The sequence below is a fragment of the Sprattus sprattus genome (assembly GCF_963457725.1).
Source record: "Sprattus sprattus genome assembly, chromosome: 1".
NCBI lineage: Eukaryota > Metazoa > Chordata > Actinopteri > Clupeiformes > Clupeidae > Sprattus > Sprattus sprattus.
The window spans coordinates 26,657,402-26,673,718 of NC_137920.1; the positions used below are offsets into that span (position 1 = coordinate 26,657,402).

General features: G+C 39.9%; 2 protein-coding genes across 2 annotated transcripts in view; both read right to left on the reverse strand.

The window, feature by feature from the left end:
- The window catches only part of LOC308363885 (NLR family CARD domain-containing protein 3-like), a gene marked incomplete at both ends in the record, with an annotated part of 39,398 nt that extends 24,667 nt beyond the window's left edge, over nt 1-14,731 (reverse strand). Inside the window, 3 exons of the mRNA XM_080836774.1 lie at nt 9,436-9,612; nt 9,859-11,470; nt 14,578-14,731. Of these exons, the coding sequence (XP_080692900.1) occupies nt 9,436-9,612; nt 9,859-11,470; nt 14,578-14,731 (1,943 nt within the window). The remainder of the gene's footprint in view (nt 1-9,435; nt 9,613-9,858; nt 11,471-14,577) is intronic.
- LOC308368863 (NLR family CARD domain-containing protein 3-like) overlaps nt 1-15,412 on the reverse strand; it is a gene marked incomplete at both ends in the record, with an annotated part of 150,130 nt that extends 134,718 nt beyond the window's left edge. Inside the window, 2 exons of the mRNA XM_080843145.1 lie at nt 14,895-15,005; nt 15,157-15,412. Of these exons, the coding sequence (XP_080699271.1) occupies nt 14,895-15,005; nt 15,157-15,412 (367 nt within the window). The remainder of the gene's footprint in view (nt 1-14,894; nt 15,006-15,156) is intronic.
- Between the last annotated feature and the right edge of the window lie 905 nt (nt 15,413-16,317).

Genomic DNA, 16,317 nt, shown 5'->3' on the forward strand with positions numbered 1-16,317 from the left:
CAGAGACCAAGAAAGAACAGCCCTTGTGTGTGATGAGACAACCGCTCAGCCTGAAACAAGAGACAACAGAGTCAGACTTCACATTTATAAAATATATTGTTTTAGGTAATCTTTTATACTAACTAACCAAAATGTTTCCAGATTGCATTTTGGACCTCAAAGTCATTTTGATCCTTTCCCTTTAAATACTGCACACACTCTCATACAGATTAATACAGCAGGACACATCTGTACATTAAGACAGCTGATGCATTGTTCTATGTATCTCTGTCTTTTTTGCTTGTTCTCTGTGTTTTATATAAAAAGAAACAAACAGACACACAATGTGAGGGACCGAGGCGTTTATGAGATGTGGGCGACTTGGTGATGAAGTGGGGGAAAACACAGTGCAGGAGATGGTGGCTCTTATCAAAATATTCATACATTTACTTCGACCCCAAAACATGTGCCCACAAATTAAAGAAACATAAATCAAAATATAGACAGTACCCAAAGTACTCCAAGACTAGGCACACTAGGCACCGGCTTGGCACATTCACAAGCTAGGCCCTAAACTAGCCACAGAAAATAGACACAGAAACTAAGCCCAAAAATCTTGGCACATAAACTGTATCCCCACACCTAGATACACACTTCACCTCATAGCAAGTGTTTTATTTGCTCATACACCTTTCATGGCCTCTCATGCCTGTCTCTCTTCTTCTCCTCATGGAGTGTTGCACCCTTGGGCTAAAGTGTTCCATTTAGGTCTCCTGGGTCCAACCACTGTCATGGGGGAGCCCGGACCCAACCATTGTGGTGGGGGAGTCCTCCCCACATTAGGGTCTAACTTTTCTTGTGAGTCACGGTGAGAAGGGGGGAAATTCACCTTCACGAATGCACGCACGCGCAACTTTTCTGAGGAATTGTTATTGAATTTGAAGAATAAGTCTTTCTTATATGCCTCATAACTGACCTCAGTGTCTCCAACTTGCATTGTGGATCTCTTAGTCCCACACAGAGCAGCTCCATTCCTTCATCCTGCAGGTCATTGTGACTTATGTCTAGTTCTCTGAGATGGGAAGATGTCCCTTGTAGTGCAGATGCAGCCATTTGACAGCTTGCCTTTGAGAGGTCACACCGATATAGCCTGTAAAAAAAAATACAGTTGATGTACACATTTGACACTATTCAGCACTTCGTCACGGCGCTGTTTAGTTTCGGTTTTGCCATGTCTTCCATGTCGTGTTCTCAGTTTAGTCCCACGCCATGGTTCAGAGAAGTTTCTATACAAGAGCTTTCTTAGTTTTCCCCTGTTTTACTTTGTGCGTTCTCCTTTCCCCCAAAACTACCTAGTCTAACTTGTGTGCATTTTGGTTTGCATTTATCCTCTGTGCTTTGATATCCTGAGTTGCTTTTATGTTTTTTGCCCGTGTATTCCCTTGTTTACCCTGTGCTGGCTGGTCCAATAAACAGGTTAACAGACTTTTACTACAAACAATACAAATGGGACACTTTGTATCAGTTCTACTTAAACACTACACATGTTCTTACAGTAATGAATGAAAACACAAAATTAAAACTGATTACATGTTTTCTGTCTGACTCCTGGTAGGTAGCAATTATACAAGTGTAAAATGTGGTATACAAGTCCACAACAATTATGACCTACACTGACTGACTGGTCAATCTATACCATTGATCAAAATAGTTATAATTATCCAATGAAGAAATATCACTTTGAAAAAAACACTCTGAATCCTATCTACACACATGCATTTGAGAATATGTGTTAAACCTTCATTTCACCATTACAACTACGTAGTGTACCAGGAGACATTGATAGGTGGCAGGAGTGTTCTGTCACTTTCTGCAAAATACAGATGATTTTGTACAGACAGAAGTGTGAGAAGTTCATGGACAGAAAACTTATCTAGCACAGGCATCAAAAGCTCCAATCAGGAGTGATACTTGATCGTAGAATGAAAGTCAAACACCAACCTTAATGTCTGTAGTTTACAGTGAGGGCTACTTAGTCCTGCAGAGAGAAGCTGAACTCCAGAATCCTTCAGGCCATTGTTTGCGAGGTCCAGTTCGGTCAGGGAGACCGATGACTGCAGAGCAGAGGCTACAGCCTTACAGGATTTCTCTGTTAGATTACAGTCAGCAAGTCTGCGTAGAGTGAAAGGGTCAAGAGACAGAGAGTATAACATGGCATGGTAGCATGGATAAAAACAATACTGTTCAAAAGATTAGAACGATACAGATATTTACACTTTATCACTCAAAAAAGGAGAAAAATTAAAACATTTGTCAGTGAAAAAAATACAGTTGAAGCACAACACTGTGAGTGAAGCATGTGAACTGATTTCTTATCAGTGTATCATTTTAATCAATCAAAACTATATATGTTTTTTAGATCAACAGGGAATAAAATAAGCATGGAATACAAAAATAGTAATATATTTCATAGCCTGTTTATAGCTATATTTCATGGACTTCCTCACTAGCAGAGCACAATCGGTCAGCATTGGACCTCTCTCCTCAAAGACACTAATCATGAACACTGCGGCCCTCAAGGTTGTGTGCTGAGCCCCCTGCTCTACACACTCTTCACATATGACTGCACTGCCTCCTATGAGAGCAACTTCATCATCAGATTTGCTGATGACAACGCTGTCAAAGACTCGATCACTGTTGGCGGTGAGACAGCTTACAGCTGTCAAGCTGAGAGACATAGTGCCATCAAACAACCTTTCCCCCAATGTCAGCAAAACTAAAGAGATGACTGTCGATCAGAGGAGAAGGAACAGAGGACATCAGCACCAACATCATTAGTTACTCCACATAAACGGGTCTGCACTGGAGAAGGTGGGCACCATTACATTCCTAGGAGTTCACATCAGTGAGGACCTCACATGGTCATAGAGTAGAGACCTGAGGCATAGTAAAAAAGTGTGTTATACAATTCCACAACGATGCCAAGCTACACTGATTAACTGGTCAATTGATACCATGTGTCAAAATAGTTATAATTATTCCCAAATTAGTTTTCTTTTCAAATCATTTTCACATTTATTTCAATATCATGTCCACTTTTTCAAAACTCTTCACACATATCATGTCCACTTTTTCAAAACTCATCACACAGTAGGCTTTACAGACACATACCTCAGCAAATCTAGTTAACACTCTAAGGTCCAAGGCCTTTTAGACTTTTCTAAGTTGTCTGACATGCCTTGATGTTTTTGTACATTTTGCTTAACTAAAAACATTGATGCACAAATGGAATATATGATTCTATTCTAGAAAACCTCAGCAATAATATCATGTAAGTAAAAGGAATGTAGTAAAATAAAGTTTAATTTAAATCAAATGTAAACATACCCTTGGAAAAACCTTGTTTCAGAGGTGCTCAGACTTTGTACAAAAACACATTGTAAAGATTTATTCACAAGACTTTTTATTTCTGAGCCTTGTAAACATAGGTGTTGGCTAAACACATGTTAGTTTAGTATTCAGAAAGTATGTCTTGTTTCACTACCACATATTTATAATTTCAGAGTGTCCTGTGCCATTCCTAAATCTGTGCCCCTACAAATGCATATTGATGAGTTGGTGTGAACAAACCTGTGACACCTCTCACAAAGACAAAGGCCATATCCTAATGGCCCTAGAATGTCTTTGTGGCCCAAAACCCCCGGAGTGAATCTTGCCACACCATGACCCAATGGAGATCACTGAATCACCATCTCCTTATCATATGAATAGCTGTCATTTGCTAATGGGTGGGTCCTTAGCAGCAGAAACCCCACTCAGATACTAGAAAGTGCAACACATCAGTTCTATTCCTCTGACAAAGCACTTATTTATTTTAAAATGTTGAACTGTATATATTATAAAAGAAAAGGGTTCAATGTTTCCGTGGTTGTTCTTTTTATGTCTCTAAGACGAAAACTCGCGGAGCTTAACATTTTTTTTGACAAAAAAATAAAAATATCCCGGACGAGGGATATAGACCTTTTAGTGTTAAGCTTTGGTGCAAAATGCACTACAATCACCAAAATGGGCACCAGAGCCAGTTTAATCCACCCACAGCTTGCTAGGAAGCTTTGGTTGAGACAGACGTCTGACAACAGCACTGACTGCCACCAGCCCTGGCTGCAGCATGCTGTGACTGAGAGAAGTTGAGGGGAATAGAAGTGGCTGCTGACTGGTGATACTAGCAGGACATGTGCACCATGACTTATTGAAGCTTAGGAAGAGGAGCAACATGCACATCCATGTAGGAATAGAATTAAATCCATTTCTTTTGAGGCTGGGAGGTTGTGTACAGATCTGTGCAGCCGACCATAGCGCATATTGAGGGCTTAATTTGCTTCATGCTGCTACCTAGCTATTCCAGTAAGCATAGATCAAATAGGCTAGCTTAGCAGTTCGTTTGGATGTAGTTCCTGTAAGAATTTACGTTTGCATCAGTTTATAGTGCTTACCACAAACAACAAGATTACTGTGAACTAGTTTTGTAGTTGAAGGTTTTCGAGATTCATTGTTGACACAAAAGAACCTGACAGGTAAATGATAGCCTTTGTGTAAAAGTTAGCGACTTTAGCATGCTGTAATGAGTAGGAGTCAGCTAGTGTACAGCAATCGCTAAAGATGAAGCCAGCGCATTTTTGTGTGAACAGTTAACCCTTGTATGGTATTCGGATCTGTGAGACCCGTTTTCATTTTTGATCAAAACTAAAATAATACTTCTAATAATTTTTTCAAACTCAAACTCATTGGCTTTGGCTCATTTCATGCGAAGAACTGATATCAGTCTACATTTTCATTGAGCGCACACCGTAACCCCCCCCCCCTACACATTTGTGTTACATAGAGGGTATTCGGGTCCACTGGACCCGGGGCAAATAAAAGTGTGGAAATTGTAGGTCCTGTGTACCTAAAGTCAGTTTTCCTCCTGTCTGGGTCTGCCGTAAGTGTTAGTGTAAGTGTGTGTGTGTGTGTGTGTGTGTGTGTGTTTGCCCCGCATGTGTATGTGAGTGTGTGTGTTCGTTTGTGTGTGTGCACACACACTTGTGTGTGTTTGTGTGTATTTGGACCTTGTTTTTATGTAGGCTAAGTGTATGTGTGATTGAGTGAGTATGTGAGTAAGTTAGAGTAAGAGTTTTGTGTTTCTGCCGCTGATGCCATTTAGGGGCCCCTGCCCCTTTAGACATTATATACCATTTAAACTTGTAAAATATGGTATAAAGATCTGGGCTGCCTCTGTGATGCGACTTTCTCATCAGGTTGAACTTACAAATCTACATAGGGTAACCTGATGAGGACACCCTGAGAAAAATCAAGGAATGAGAGTTGTCCTGGAAATGGCTCAGGGACTCAGTGGACACAACATCACATGCAAAAACAATGTACATCCTACAAGCTGGGACAGGAGCTGACCATGTTGGGAACAATAAGGAAAAACAGATCTGAGCTCCCACCTCAACTGCTGCCTACAAAGAACAGGCCTATCAACTCTTCTAAATGTATATACACGGCTGACGCGTCCCTGGTATCCTATGTGCCAAAGAAACGCAATGTTGTACTCATGAGTACACTGCACATGGATGGGAGCATCTCTGGCCTGGAGCATCAAAAAACAGAGATCATCATGGATTATAATGCCACAAAAAGTGGGGTGGACAACATGGACAAGCTGGTGTCTGCCTACAGCTGCAAAAGGAGGACCCTACACTGGCCACTGCCGATTTTATTTTACATATTGGACATCTTGGCGTACAACGCCTTTGTCACCTGGATGGCAGTGAACCCGGATTGGAAGAGAGGGAAGCTCCAGAGGATAAGCCTTTTTCTCAAGGAACTGGGAAAGACACTGGGGAAACCTTTTAACCCTGAGAAGACAACATGTTCCAAGAATCTCAGCCTCTGAAGCCACCATCAGGAGGATTCAGGAGGACGATGCTGGTGCCCCAACCACCCAAATTGAGCTATGTAAACTGACCTGTTTTCAAATTAAATTCACATAAATCAAACAGTTATGAAAACCCTTGCTTCATTTGTAAATTTGTTGAATTTTGTCCACTGATATCTTGATTATAATTGATTTTCTTGATTTTTGTTAAAAAATAAATAAAAAAACGGATAGCACTTAAATTCATAAATGTGATATAACAAAGCTAACGGGCCAATATTAACCATATTTGCTGTTCATATTGGTTGTAATTGAGATGAAGTAAACATCTGTTGAGTATTTTACCCAAAAAGTTGTTTGATTGTACTGAATTAAACACCCAAAAATCGAGCTGGTCCATCAGACCCGCAATACCTTCTGTGTAACAAAAAAACGAATACCATACAAGGGTTAAGCTAACCTATTTGATCTGTGCTTAATTCTTCAGCAGATGGTTTGTTTAGATGTCTATGGAGTGGAATTTTTGTCGAAGTATATATTGTCTTGATTAGAAATAGTTCTCTCCAAATCCAAAAACATTCCCTTGTGAAAGTGCTTTGTGTTGGGGTGGAGAGAGGCAAAGATATCTAAGGCTAGATTACGGCGGACTCTTGAACGACCGCACAGGAGGCCATTTTTAGACAGTATAGCTTCCGGGAGGGATCAGTGGTACGTTAGGTAACGTCAGTGATCTTCACAATCGCTTACACTCTTATCTCGCGGATATCTTGACGGATTTACAAATGACTTGATTTACAAACGTCATTACCTTGGTAATAATTCTGGATGCTTGAACATGTTGAAATATGCAGCTTAAGGCGAGACATGGCAGGTGAATAGGGTAAAAATTTTAAATACAAGGGATCACCATGAAACTTTACCAGTTGATTACATACATCATTATAAGAAAAAAATGTATTAAAAGTTTTAGAATTTTGCATATTGAATTATGCTAATTAGGCTGGATCTCATTAAATATGCACGTTTTTGCATATATTTCCGGGAACATGAATCTTAAACTGTGATGAAGCCAGGACCAAAATTCTTTTTTTATTTTGTTTATATATCAAATGACAAAAAATCCTCAGATGGATTTTAGGATATCTGCTTTTATGACCTGGGAAATCAAAATATACTATCCATGGCCTTAAAAACCCTATTTTCGCCATGATTTCCAGGTAAAATGACCCATAAATCTGGCCAGGAACAATTTATAAATAAATCCGTCTGTAGATGTCTTCATAACAATGCTATGTGTGAAACTGGGAAGTGTGGTGTACCTACGTTCTACATAGGCTGAGAAATGTGTACCTAAAAATGAAAAAACACTCATTTTGAGAAAACCGCATTTAAAGACAACACGTGACGCACTGAGCGAATCACGTTAGCAGGAAAGCGCCGTCAGCCAATGAATCCCTTCAGAAAGTCAGGATTGGTTGCTGAAAAGAAAGGAAATGCCCATATTTGGATTACACAGCCTTCTTATCGAGGCTCAGAGCTTTAAAATCATTGCTGACATGACAGATGTCGTGTAAAAAGACGAAACGCTGAACGCGGTTCAAGGGAGAATTCTTGGTTAATTTAGGAGAAAATGGATGCCGCGGCTGAACTAAATGCAGTGAAACAGACACATAAATGTGTAATTTTGACGTTTTCTTTATGGTAGTATGAAAGATAACAAGTTAAAGAGGCAAACTAGCCCAAAATCTCAAATTTGACCAGGGCATGAAAAAAATCGATATATCACCTGCCGTGTCTCGCCTTAATTGTGTATCACAGCTATTGTGTATCAGTCATTTTACATCAATTGGCGAGGCATAATAGTTCTTTCTTTTCAATATAACTTAAGTTGCACATAATAAAACTGAAGTTGCACATGATTTCCAATCGGGTTGGTTTGTTAAACATTTTACATTATGATTTTGACAGGAAATTGCTGACTTTATTGCCAATGAAGATGCCAGACTTTTGTGCAGCCTGCTCTATTGAACGTTCCCTTGAAACGAGTACCTGTGGGATCACCTTTATTTTATTATATCAGTAATATTGCTTTTATAAAGGTGATAATAATAGTATACATTTATCTCCTGCTGCCATTCTGTATGCTTTTTAGTAGCCTAGATATTGATTTTACATACAATAAATAGCTTGTGTATGTGTATTTATTGCACCTATCACATGTTTATAATTCTTCATAAGTATGCAGTGCCATAAGAAATATCTTAAATTTACAACAAACCAACCCGTTTGAAAATTGGTTGAAAATTGAGCAAGTTCTGGTTATCTAAAAAGTATGTACCACTACCAACACAATGTTAAGGGTGAGCGAGCTATACTGACGCCATGTGCGGACATTCAACTGCGTCGGCCAGTAACGCGAGCAAGGTATCTAGCCTTTATAAAATATCCATGGAGGGAGGTGTTAAAGCTAGGCAAGCGTATCTCATGGAGGAGGGGGTAAGAGGGAGCTGGATCATTAGCATTTAAAGGAACAAGCACTCAAAACAGGTCAATCTGTGGAGGGCTGTTTAGACAGGGTAAAAATGGTGCTGTTATAAATGATTCTTGTGGTATTTTGACCAAAGTATGTTACAGGCATTTCATTAAGACCCCAAGGAACCATATCAACTTGTGGTAAAATGGGCATATGATGGGTCCTTTAAGGTCCTTCTCCTTTTTATTTTTTTCTCATCTTTATGCACTCTATCACTGTTTTTATGCTAATTTTAATAATAATAATAATTACTATTATTATTATTATGTTTATGTATTTGTTTTGCACTAAATCCTATGTTTATTTGACGTCTATTTTTAAGTATTTGCTGTTAAGCACTTTGAGCTGAATTATTTTGCATGAAAGGTGCAATATAAATAAAGTTGTATTAATAGTAATGCCTTTGTGAACTGATTATGTATTGCCTTTGTATTAATTATATGACTTTGTGTACTGACACATGGCTTTTCTGTGTTTCTTACATGCCATATAACTGACCTCACTGTCTCCAGCTTGCATTGTGGATCTCTTAGTCCCACACAGAGCAGCTCCATTCCCTCATCCTGCAGGTAATTGCCACTCATATCCAGTTCTCTGAGATGGGAAGGTGTCCTTTGCAGTACTGATGCCATCATCTCACAGCTTGCTTTGGAGAGGTCACACTGATTTAGCCTGCTTAAAAAATATTATGTATTTATGTATGTATGTAATTATATATACATGTACACATTTTATACTATTCAGCATTGACACTGATTTAGCCAGTTTAGAAATGAAGATTGAACATCATGTTGTTGAGGTATCTCAGTTACATACACAATTATAACAATATTATTCATGTTTATACACAGTTAAACAATCCGTGTTTATAAGCATCTTTCTCTGCCAGTCTGTCAGAATACATTTCCAAAATGGTCACATATCTGGTCACAATGGTTGTATCATTGTTGTGATAAGGCTTTACCATGCTTTACTCCCGGAACCCACCCAAAACTGTACTCACCAAACTCTCCTAGAGACTTTCACTACAGGCAGCATTCTGCGGAGCCCATCCTCTGATCTCAGGTATTTCTTCAGATCGAACTCATCCAAGTCTTTAGCTGACATCAGCAGCAGATAAGCCAGAGCTGAACACTGGGCTGGAGTCAGGTTCTTCCCCTCATCTGCTAAGTTTGTGTACCTGGGTAAGATTTTAAACATATTCATAATCTTAGTGATACTTAAAACGCCTCTTATTTAAAAAGAGAATGCACCTCTCTACTTTCAAAAAGTCCAGAAGAAAAGAGAAATACAAATACAAAAAGGGCTTTTACTAGTATGTACTCTTTTGGAATCAAACCTATGACACCGGTGTTGTTGACACCATGCTCTACTAATTGTGCTATTTACCAATTCCTTTGAAAGTGAAATGGTCTGTATTAATTACCTGTTGATCTCCTCAACCAGTGAGTGGTCCCCTAACTCATTCAAACAGTGGAAGAGGTTGATGATCCGTTCCGGTGATATATCTTCCCTGATCTTCTCCTTGATGTATTGAGCTGTTCTCTCAATGCTCACTTCTCTGAAAGCAGCACTTAACTGTGGCAGCACCACATTCAGGGGGGACTGGATTCCTGGCTTCAACATTGGAGCCAGGCCGACGAGGAAACGGACAAAAAGATCCAAATGTCCGTTACAGCTCTCCAGAGCCTTATCCACTGCCATCTTGTAAAGGTTAAACATTGAGTGTTTGAACAGCCAGCTGATCTTTTCTGTCCATGTCTTGAGGATGGGATTTGCCCAATGAACACCTTCATGAAGAACAAAAAGAGCTGCCAAGAATTCCTGTACACTAAGATGCACAAAGCTGAACGTGTTCACTCCAGTTGCACCATTCTTTGCGTTAAAGATCTGTGTACAAACTCCAGCCTGCAGTGTTCCCAAATTTACATCAATGTCACACTCTGTCAGGTCCTGTTCATAGAAGATCAGGCTGCCTTTGTCCAGATGTTTGAATGCCAATTTCCCAAGTTTAACAAGGAGCTGTCCTTTTTCCTTTGCACTCATCTTCTTGTCCTCTGAGTATTTGTCATCCATTCTTGTTATCTGAGAGACACTATACAATGTGTACAATTCTGTCAAAGTTTTGGCTGATTCTTCTTTGATCTGTTCTTCCAGTAGTTCGTTCATCACGTTGGCTATAATATGACAGAATACTGGTATGTGACACATGATGTGGAGGCTTCTATTCTTGTTGATAAGATCAATGACTCTCTTGGCCTTCTCTGGATTGTTTATGTTTTTCTGAAAGAACTCATCTTTCTGGAGGTCATTGAATCCTCGAACCTCTGTCACCAAGTTGAAGCAGGCTCTTTGGATCTGACTGGCTGCTACTGGTCTGGTTGTAACCCAGAGGAGTGCAGAGGCCATTAGCGTACCTTTGATGAGACTTGTTATGAGAATGTCTACTGATGACTCAGCTTCCAGCGTACAAATACATTTGTCAAAGTCCAGCTTGAATCTACTTTCATCCAAACCGTCAAGGACAAAAAGAATTTTGCATTCACTCAAGTCAAGTATGTATTCCAAATCTTTCCGATAAGGGTAGAATAACTCAAGAACATCAAGAAGGTTGCAGTTTGGACGGTTGCAGTTTAACTCCCGAAATGGAAGAACGAAAACAAAGTCTATGTCTTGATTTGCTTTTTCCTCAGCCCAGTCCATGACAAACTTCTGCACTGCAACAGATTTCCCCACGCCAGCAATTCCCAAAGTCAAAACTTTTGTGGCAGGCCTGTCTGTGAACATGTTTGCCAACTTGACTTGCTTATCTGCAGAGCTTGGTCCTCTCCCAATCTGGCTCATGTTAATTGCAGACACTTCATGTATATTGTTGACTCCACCTGTGCGACCCTCTACAATCTGAAGCTCAGTGTAGATATCTTTTACAGGAGAATCTCCAGACTCTTGATGCACAACAGAAAACCTTTGTTTCTGGTGTTGCTGAAGCTTCATTTTTATTGATTTCTTCTTTATAATCTCCTCTGCTGCATTGAAATCTGAAGACAACCAAAGTCAGATTTAATATTGCGAAATGGGGAAATAACTGGTTTAATCTTAAAATATGATTTTCACTTTTTTAGCTTTGAATGCAACATCAGTGTAGCATTTTACTTCCACCTTTGCTGTGGTTATTTTTTTAGCTATTTTGTATTCCTTTTCCTCTTTTATTTGTTGAAAGCAACTATCTTTGTTTGAACATGTTGCATAGATAAACTCAATTATTACTTATTATTAGGGTTGCGAAATTCCGGGAATATTCAAAGTTGGAAAATTTCCATGGGAATTAACAGGAATAAACAGGAATATCTGTGAATAAACAGGATTATCTGGGAATTAACGGGACATTTTTTTGGTTATTTATGCTAACTGTATTTACCTTGTCATATGGCAGACAATGGGCCTCATTCTCGAACATTTTCCTTAAGTGTCTTCTTAAATATCTTTTTATGAACTTTCGAAAGATCAACCTAAGATAAGATCTCCACCGGATTCATGAACGTTTGGAAATGTCTTCTTAAACCGCCAAAATGTTCCTAGCTCTGCACTTATTCTTAAATTGAATGCATGTTCTCATACACCTGAATTTGCATATAAAAACGACCCGCCATCTTCTTTTGAGGGCATTTAATTTTAGCGACGTGTGCCGAATACAAAGAGGCAACGTGAAAGCAACTTGAGACTGATCAAAATCATGTCCAAGCGGAAAGCAAACTTCGGTCTTTTTTGCCGTGTAGTGCATTTTCAAAATATTTCTCTCATACGGCCAGCGTGGGTTTTGCTCGAACTTTCCTGGAGGGACTTTCAACGTGAAACCATCACGTCTACAGCCCATATGCCTAGTGCATTCTGGGTAATGCAGTTCACTAAATCTGCATATAATAACACCCGGCCCAGTAAACCCAGGCCTAAATTCACCAGTGGAAAGGTGGAAGTACTGTTGCAGAATATAGATGTGTCCATTCTATTCCACTATGGCTATAACCACGCAAATGAGTTTTGTCCTTATTTATTCATCCACTGCCATTAGCAGTGTTTTTGAAGTGCTTTTATTTATTTTAGGACATCAAGATGCCTCGTAGAATCATGACTATAAATGTGAAACGTAATTGATTATGACACAAATATTCTCGTATTTATTTTTATTCTAATTATTTAAATACGAGGATGTCTTTAGAATGGATGTGTTTTATTTTTTTATTTTTATTTTTTTTTCCAAATTTCGAAAATTCCCGAGCTTAACTTCCCATGGAAAGTTTACGGAAAGTTTCAACCCTTTGCAACCCTTCTTATTATAATTAACAATTTTAAGGCGAGACACGGCAGGCAAAAACCTCGTTTTTTTCAGCAGAGGTCAAATTTGAGATTTTGAGCTAGTTCACTCCCTAAACATGTAATCTTTCATACTAGCATAAAGAAAATATCCTAATTATACATTAATGTGAATATTTATTCACATTTTGTCTGTTCGTGGCGTCAGTATTCTCCTAGGTTTCCTGGAAAGTTAGCATTCTAACGTAACGTGCAGTATATCGGCTTTCTGATGCATGTCATGTTTGGTATTGTTGAAAAGCTCTGTGTCTTCCACACAACACTATGTAATCCAAATAAGGACATTTCCTTTCCAGCTGTAACCAATGATGTAAGTAAAAACCTAAGGACGCAATTTCATTGGTTTGCAGTGGTTTTGGATAACGTGATTTGTTCAGACGCATCACTTGGTATGGCTTGACAGTTCCTTGAATCTTTGAATGCGATTTTCTCAAAATTAGTTTTTGTAAAAGACCATAAGGATTTACTTTTGTAAAAGACCATAAGGATTGAACCAAAGCGGACTGGAGGGTCTTCTAGTTCGTCTTCTTTGATGAGTCCAATTTTCAGCTTTGCCCAACACATGGTCGTCTGATGGTTAGACGGAGACCTGGAGAGGCCTACAAGCCACACAGTCTTGCACCTACTGTGAAATTGGACTCATCAGAGAAGACGGACTAGAAGACCCTCCAGTCCGCTTTGGTTCAATCTTTATGGTCTTTTACAAACCTCAGCCAGGCAAAGTACAACGTTGTCCCGGAAGAAAAACTTGCTTCCTTTTGCTCTGACAATGTTCCCCAACTCTGAGAAGTGTTTTTTCCAGCAGGGCAATGCTCCATGCCACACAGCCAGGCCAGTAAAGGTGTGGATGGAGTACCACCAGATCAGGACCCTGTCATGGCCAGCCCAATTTCGAGACCTGAATCCCATAAAAAACCTCTGAAATGTGATCAAGAGGAAGATGGATGGTCACAAGCCATGAAAAGAAGCCGAGCTGCTTGAATTCTTGCGCCAGGAATAGCATAAAGTCACCCAACGGCAATGTGAAAGACTGGTGGAGAGCATGCCAAGACACATGAAAGTTGTGATTTTAAATCAAGGTTATTCCACCAAATATTGATTTCTGAACTCTTCCTAAGTTAAAGCATTAGTATTGTGTAGTTTAAAAATGAATATGAGCTTGTTTTCTTTGCATTATTCGAGATCTGAAGACACTGCATCTTTTTTGCTATTTTGACCAATTGTCATTTTTCGGCAAATAAATGATCTAAATGACAATATTTTTATTTGAAATTTGGTAGGAATGTTGCCAGTAGGTTATAGAATAAAACAAAAATGCACATTTTACTTTAACACATACCAATAAATAGTAAAACCAGAGAAACTGATAATTTTGAAGTGGTCTCTTAATTTTTTCCGCGGCTGTACACCGAACTTTCCAGTCTTGTACCCAACTATATTATGAAGACATTTACAGAAGGATTTGTAAATATATTATTCCAACCTGAATTATATAACATTATATCCCCAAAAACATGGCGAAAATCGTTTTTTTAAGGCTATTGACAGTATTTTCTGATTTACAGGAAAACATAAGTAGAAAATTTGCGATCAGGGGACGGGGGTGTGGCAGCGGCTGTGACAAAAATGTATGTGTTGCCCCTTTTTTCCAGGGCAGAGCAACTGCCCTTCAAAATGTATGTGCCCGTCCCTGGTATCAACCCCCTTTAACAACATCCTCCTATCTAAACACCCTCACCCAGGTCTACATTCCATCTTCACCAGTGCATGGTACCAGTGAGCAGAGAGTCTGGTGGTCTCTCCCTACACCTGTCAGCCAAAAGCCTCAAGCTGTCGGTGATGACACTGTAGCGGGATGAGTTTCCCAGCTCCACACACTCTCCAGCATCACTCCCAAAGCAGCTGAAGACCTTACTCTTCTCTAACATCTTATGCACTTAAACTTCAAATACTCTTCTTTGTCCTGTTTAGCACTTTTGAATCCCCAAGTCTAACCTACTTAGAAATATCATAAGTACACCAAGGTTTGTGTTATATTTGCGTGTGTGTGTGTGAGTACTGCAGCTAATATGGCCGACATTGGGTCCTTACCCCCTCCTTGTTGAGGCATGGGTGATTCTCTGCTCAAGGCTGGGGCATCCACCATCCCTCCAGAGTGAGCAGTGATGTCCGCTTTGACCCCATCATCCCCTCTGACCAGACCTGAGAGAGGGGGGCGTTAGAGAGTGATGAGATAGATGAAAGAAAAAGATACAGAGAAAACAAAGAGACAGATAGACCCAGTCAGACAGAGGGAATGAATGAGAGAAAAAGTGCTGAGACAAACAGACGCCTCACAGAGCTACACACTCACATCTTCCCAGATCTCTCTCCAAGTCCAAGGCCACCTGGTTGTGATCCATCTTCTTCAAAATGGACAGCATGATGTCCCCAGCTCCCGTGCTGTACACTTTCATCATCAAGTCCACAGTGTCGTTTGTGTCGGCGTTCTCCAGCTTTCCCAATGGGATTTTTTTCTGGTCCCCAAGGTCTTGCTTAAACTTCTTAAATTCATCCCCTTTGAGGTTCTCCAGAGTGTTCCTTAGCACTTGTCTCGGAGTTTTCGTCATTGTGGGGTCCATATTATTAGTCCGCTACGAACTGGATGCTTGGGGTCAGGCTGGATGAGCTTTCAAAAAGGCCAGATGTTGGGGGGATAGTTCATGTTCAAAACAAAAAAAAAGGTTCATGAGCAATTGGTAAAAGCATAATTAAATTTTCACAATGAAATTCTACTCTCTCTCTATCTCTGTTTGTATGTGTGTGTTTATGTCTATGTTCATGTTCATGTTAAATAAGAGGTGTTAGTACACAATTCATGATTATGTGTGTGTCACAACATGTGTGTTTCACACTTTATAAATAAGGATCCGTTTTGCCAGTTATAAATGTTAGTAACTGATTAATAAAGGGTGATTGATTTGTTGTGTAATGAGTAGTAAGCAGCAGGCCCGGTCCGGCGCTATTCTGGGCCCGGGTGCAACATCGCACAGCCAGATCCCCCCCCGCAAAAAAAAAAAACCTAGTCTAAATCCGATCAATTAAACAACATCAACACAACTGAACTGAAAGCATGCAGCCGCAGCGGATTGTCTTGATTCCCCATTGCCCTACCTTAAAACTGTATGCGTCGTGTCTTGGCCGCAGCAAATCTTGCGATTATGTCACTGTAATCCACTTGTCTTGCCGTGCGGTTTTCGATGGACAACACAGCCAACGCAGACAGTCTAGTAGTGGATGCGCCAACATCTGTCTCAGGGCCCGTATCCTCTGCCGTTTGTCTACTAGGCCTACTCAGCCAAGATGTATAAATTCGCATTTTCTGCCTCCTTTTTTGTACCTTCGCTCCTCCGTTTACTTTCCTTTCTCTTTAGCGAACCGGATTTGTGTCCCGACATTTTAGCCTACTAAAGGCGGCTGCTTGCTTCAGGTTGGGGTTAATTGTTGCGCAAAAACTCAGTGCAGTTCATGCTCC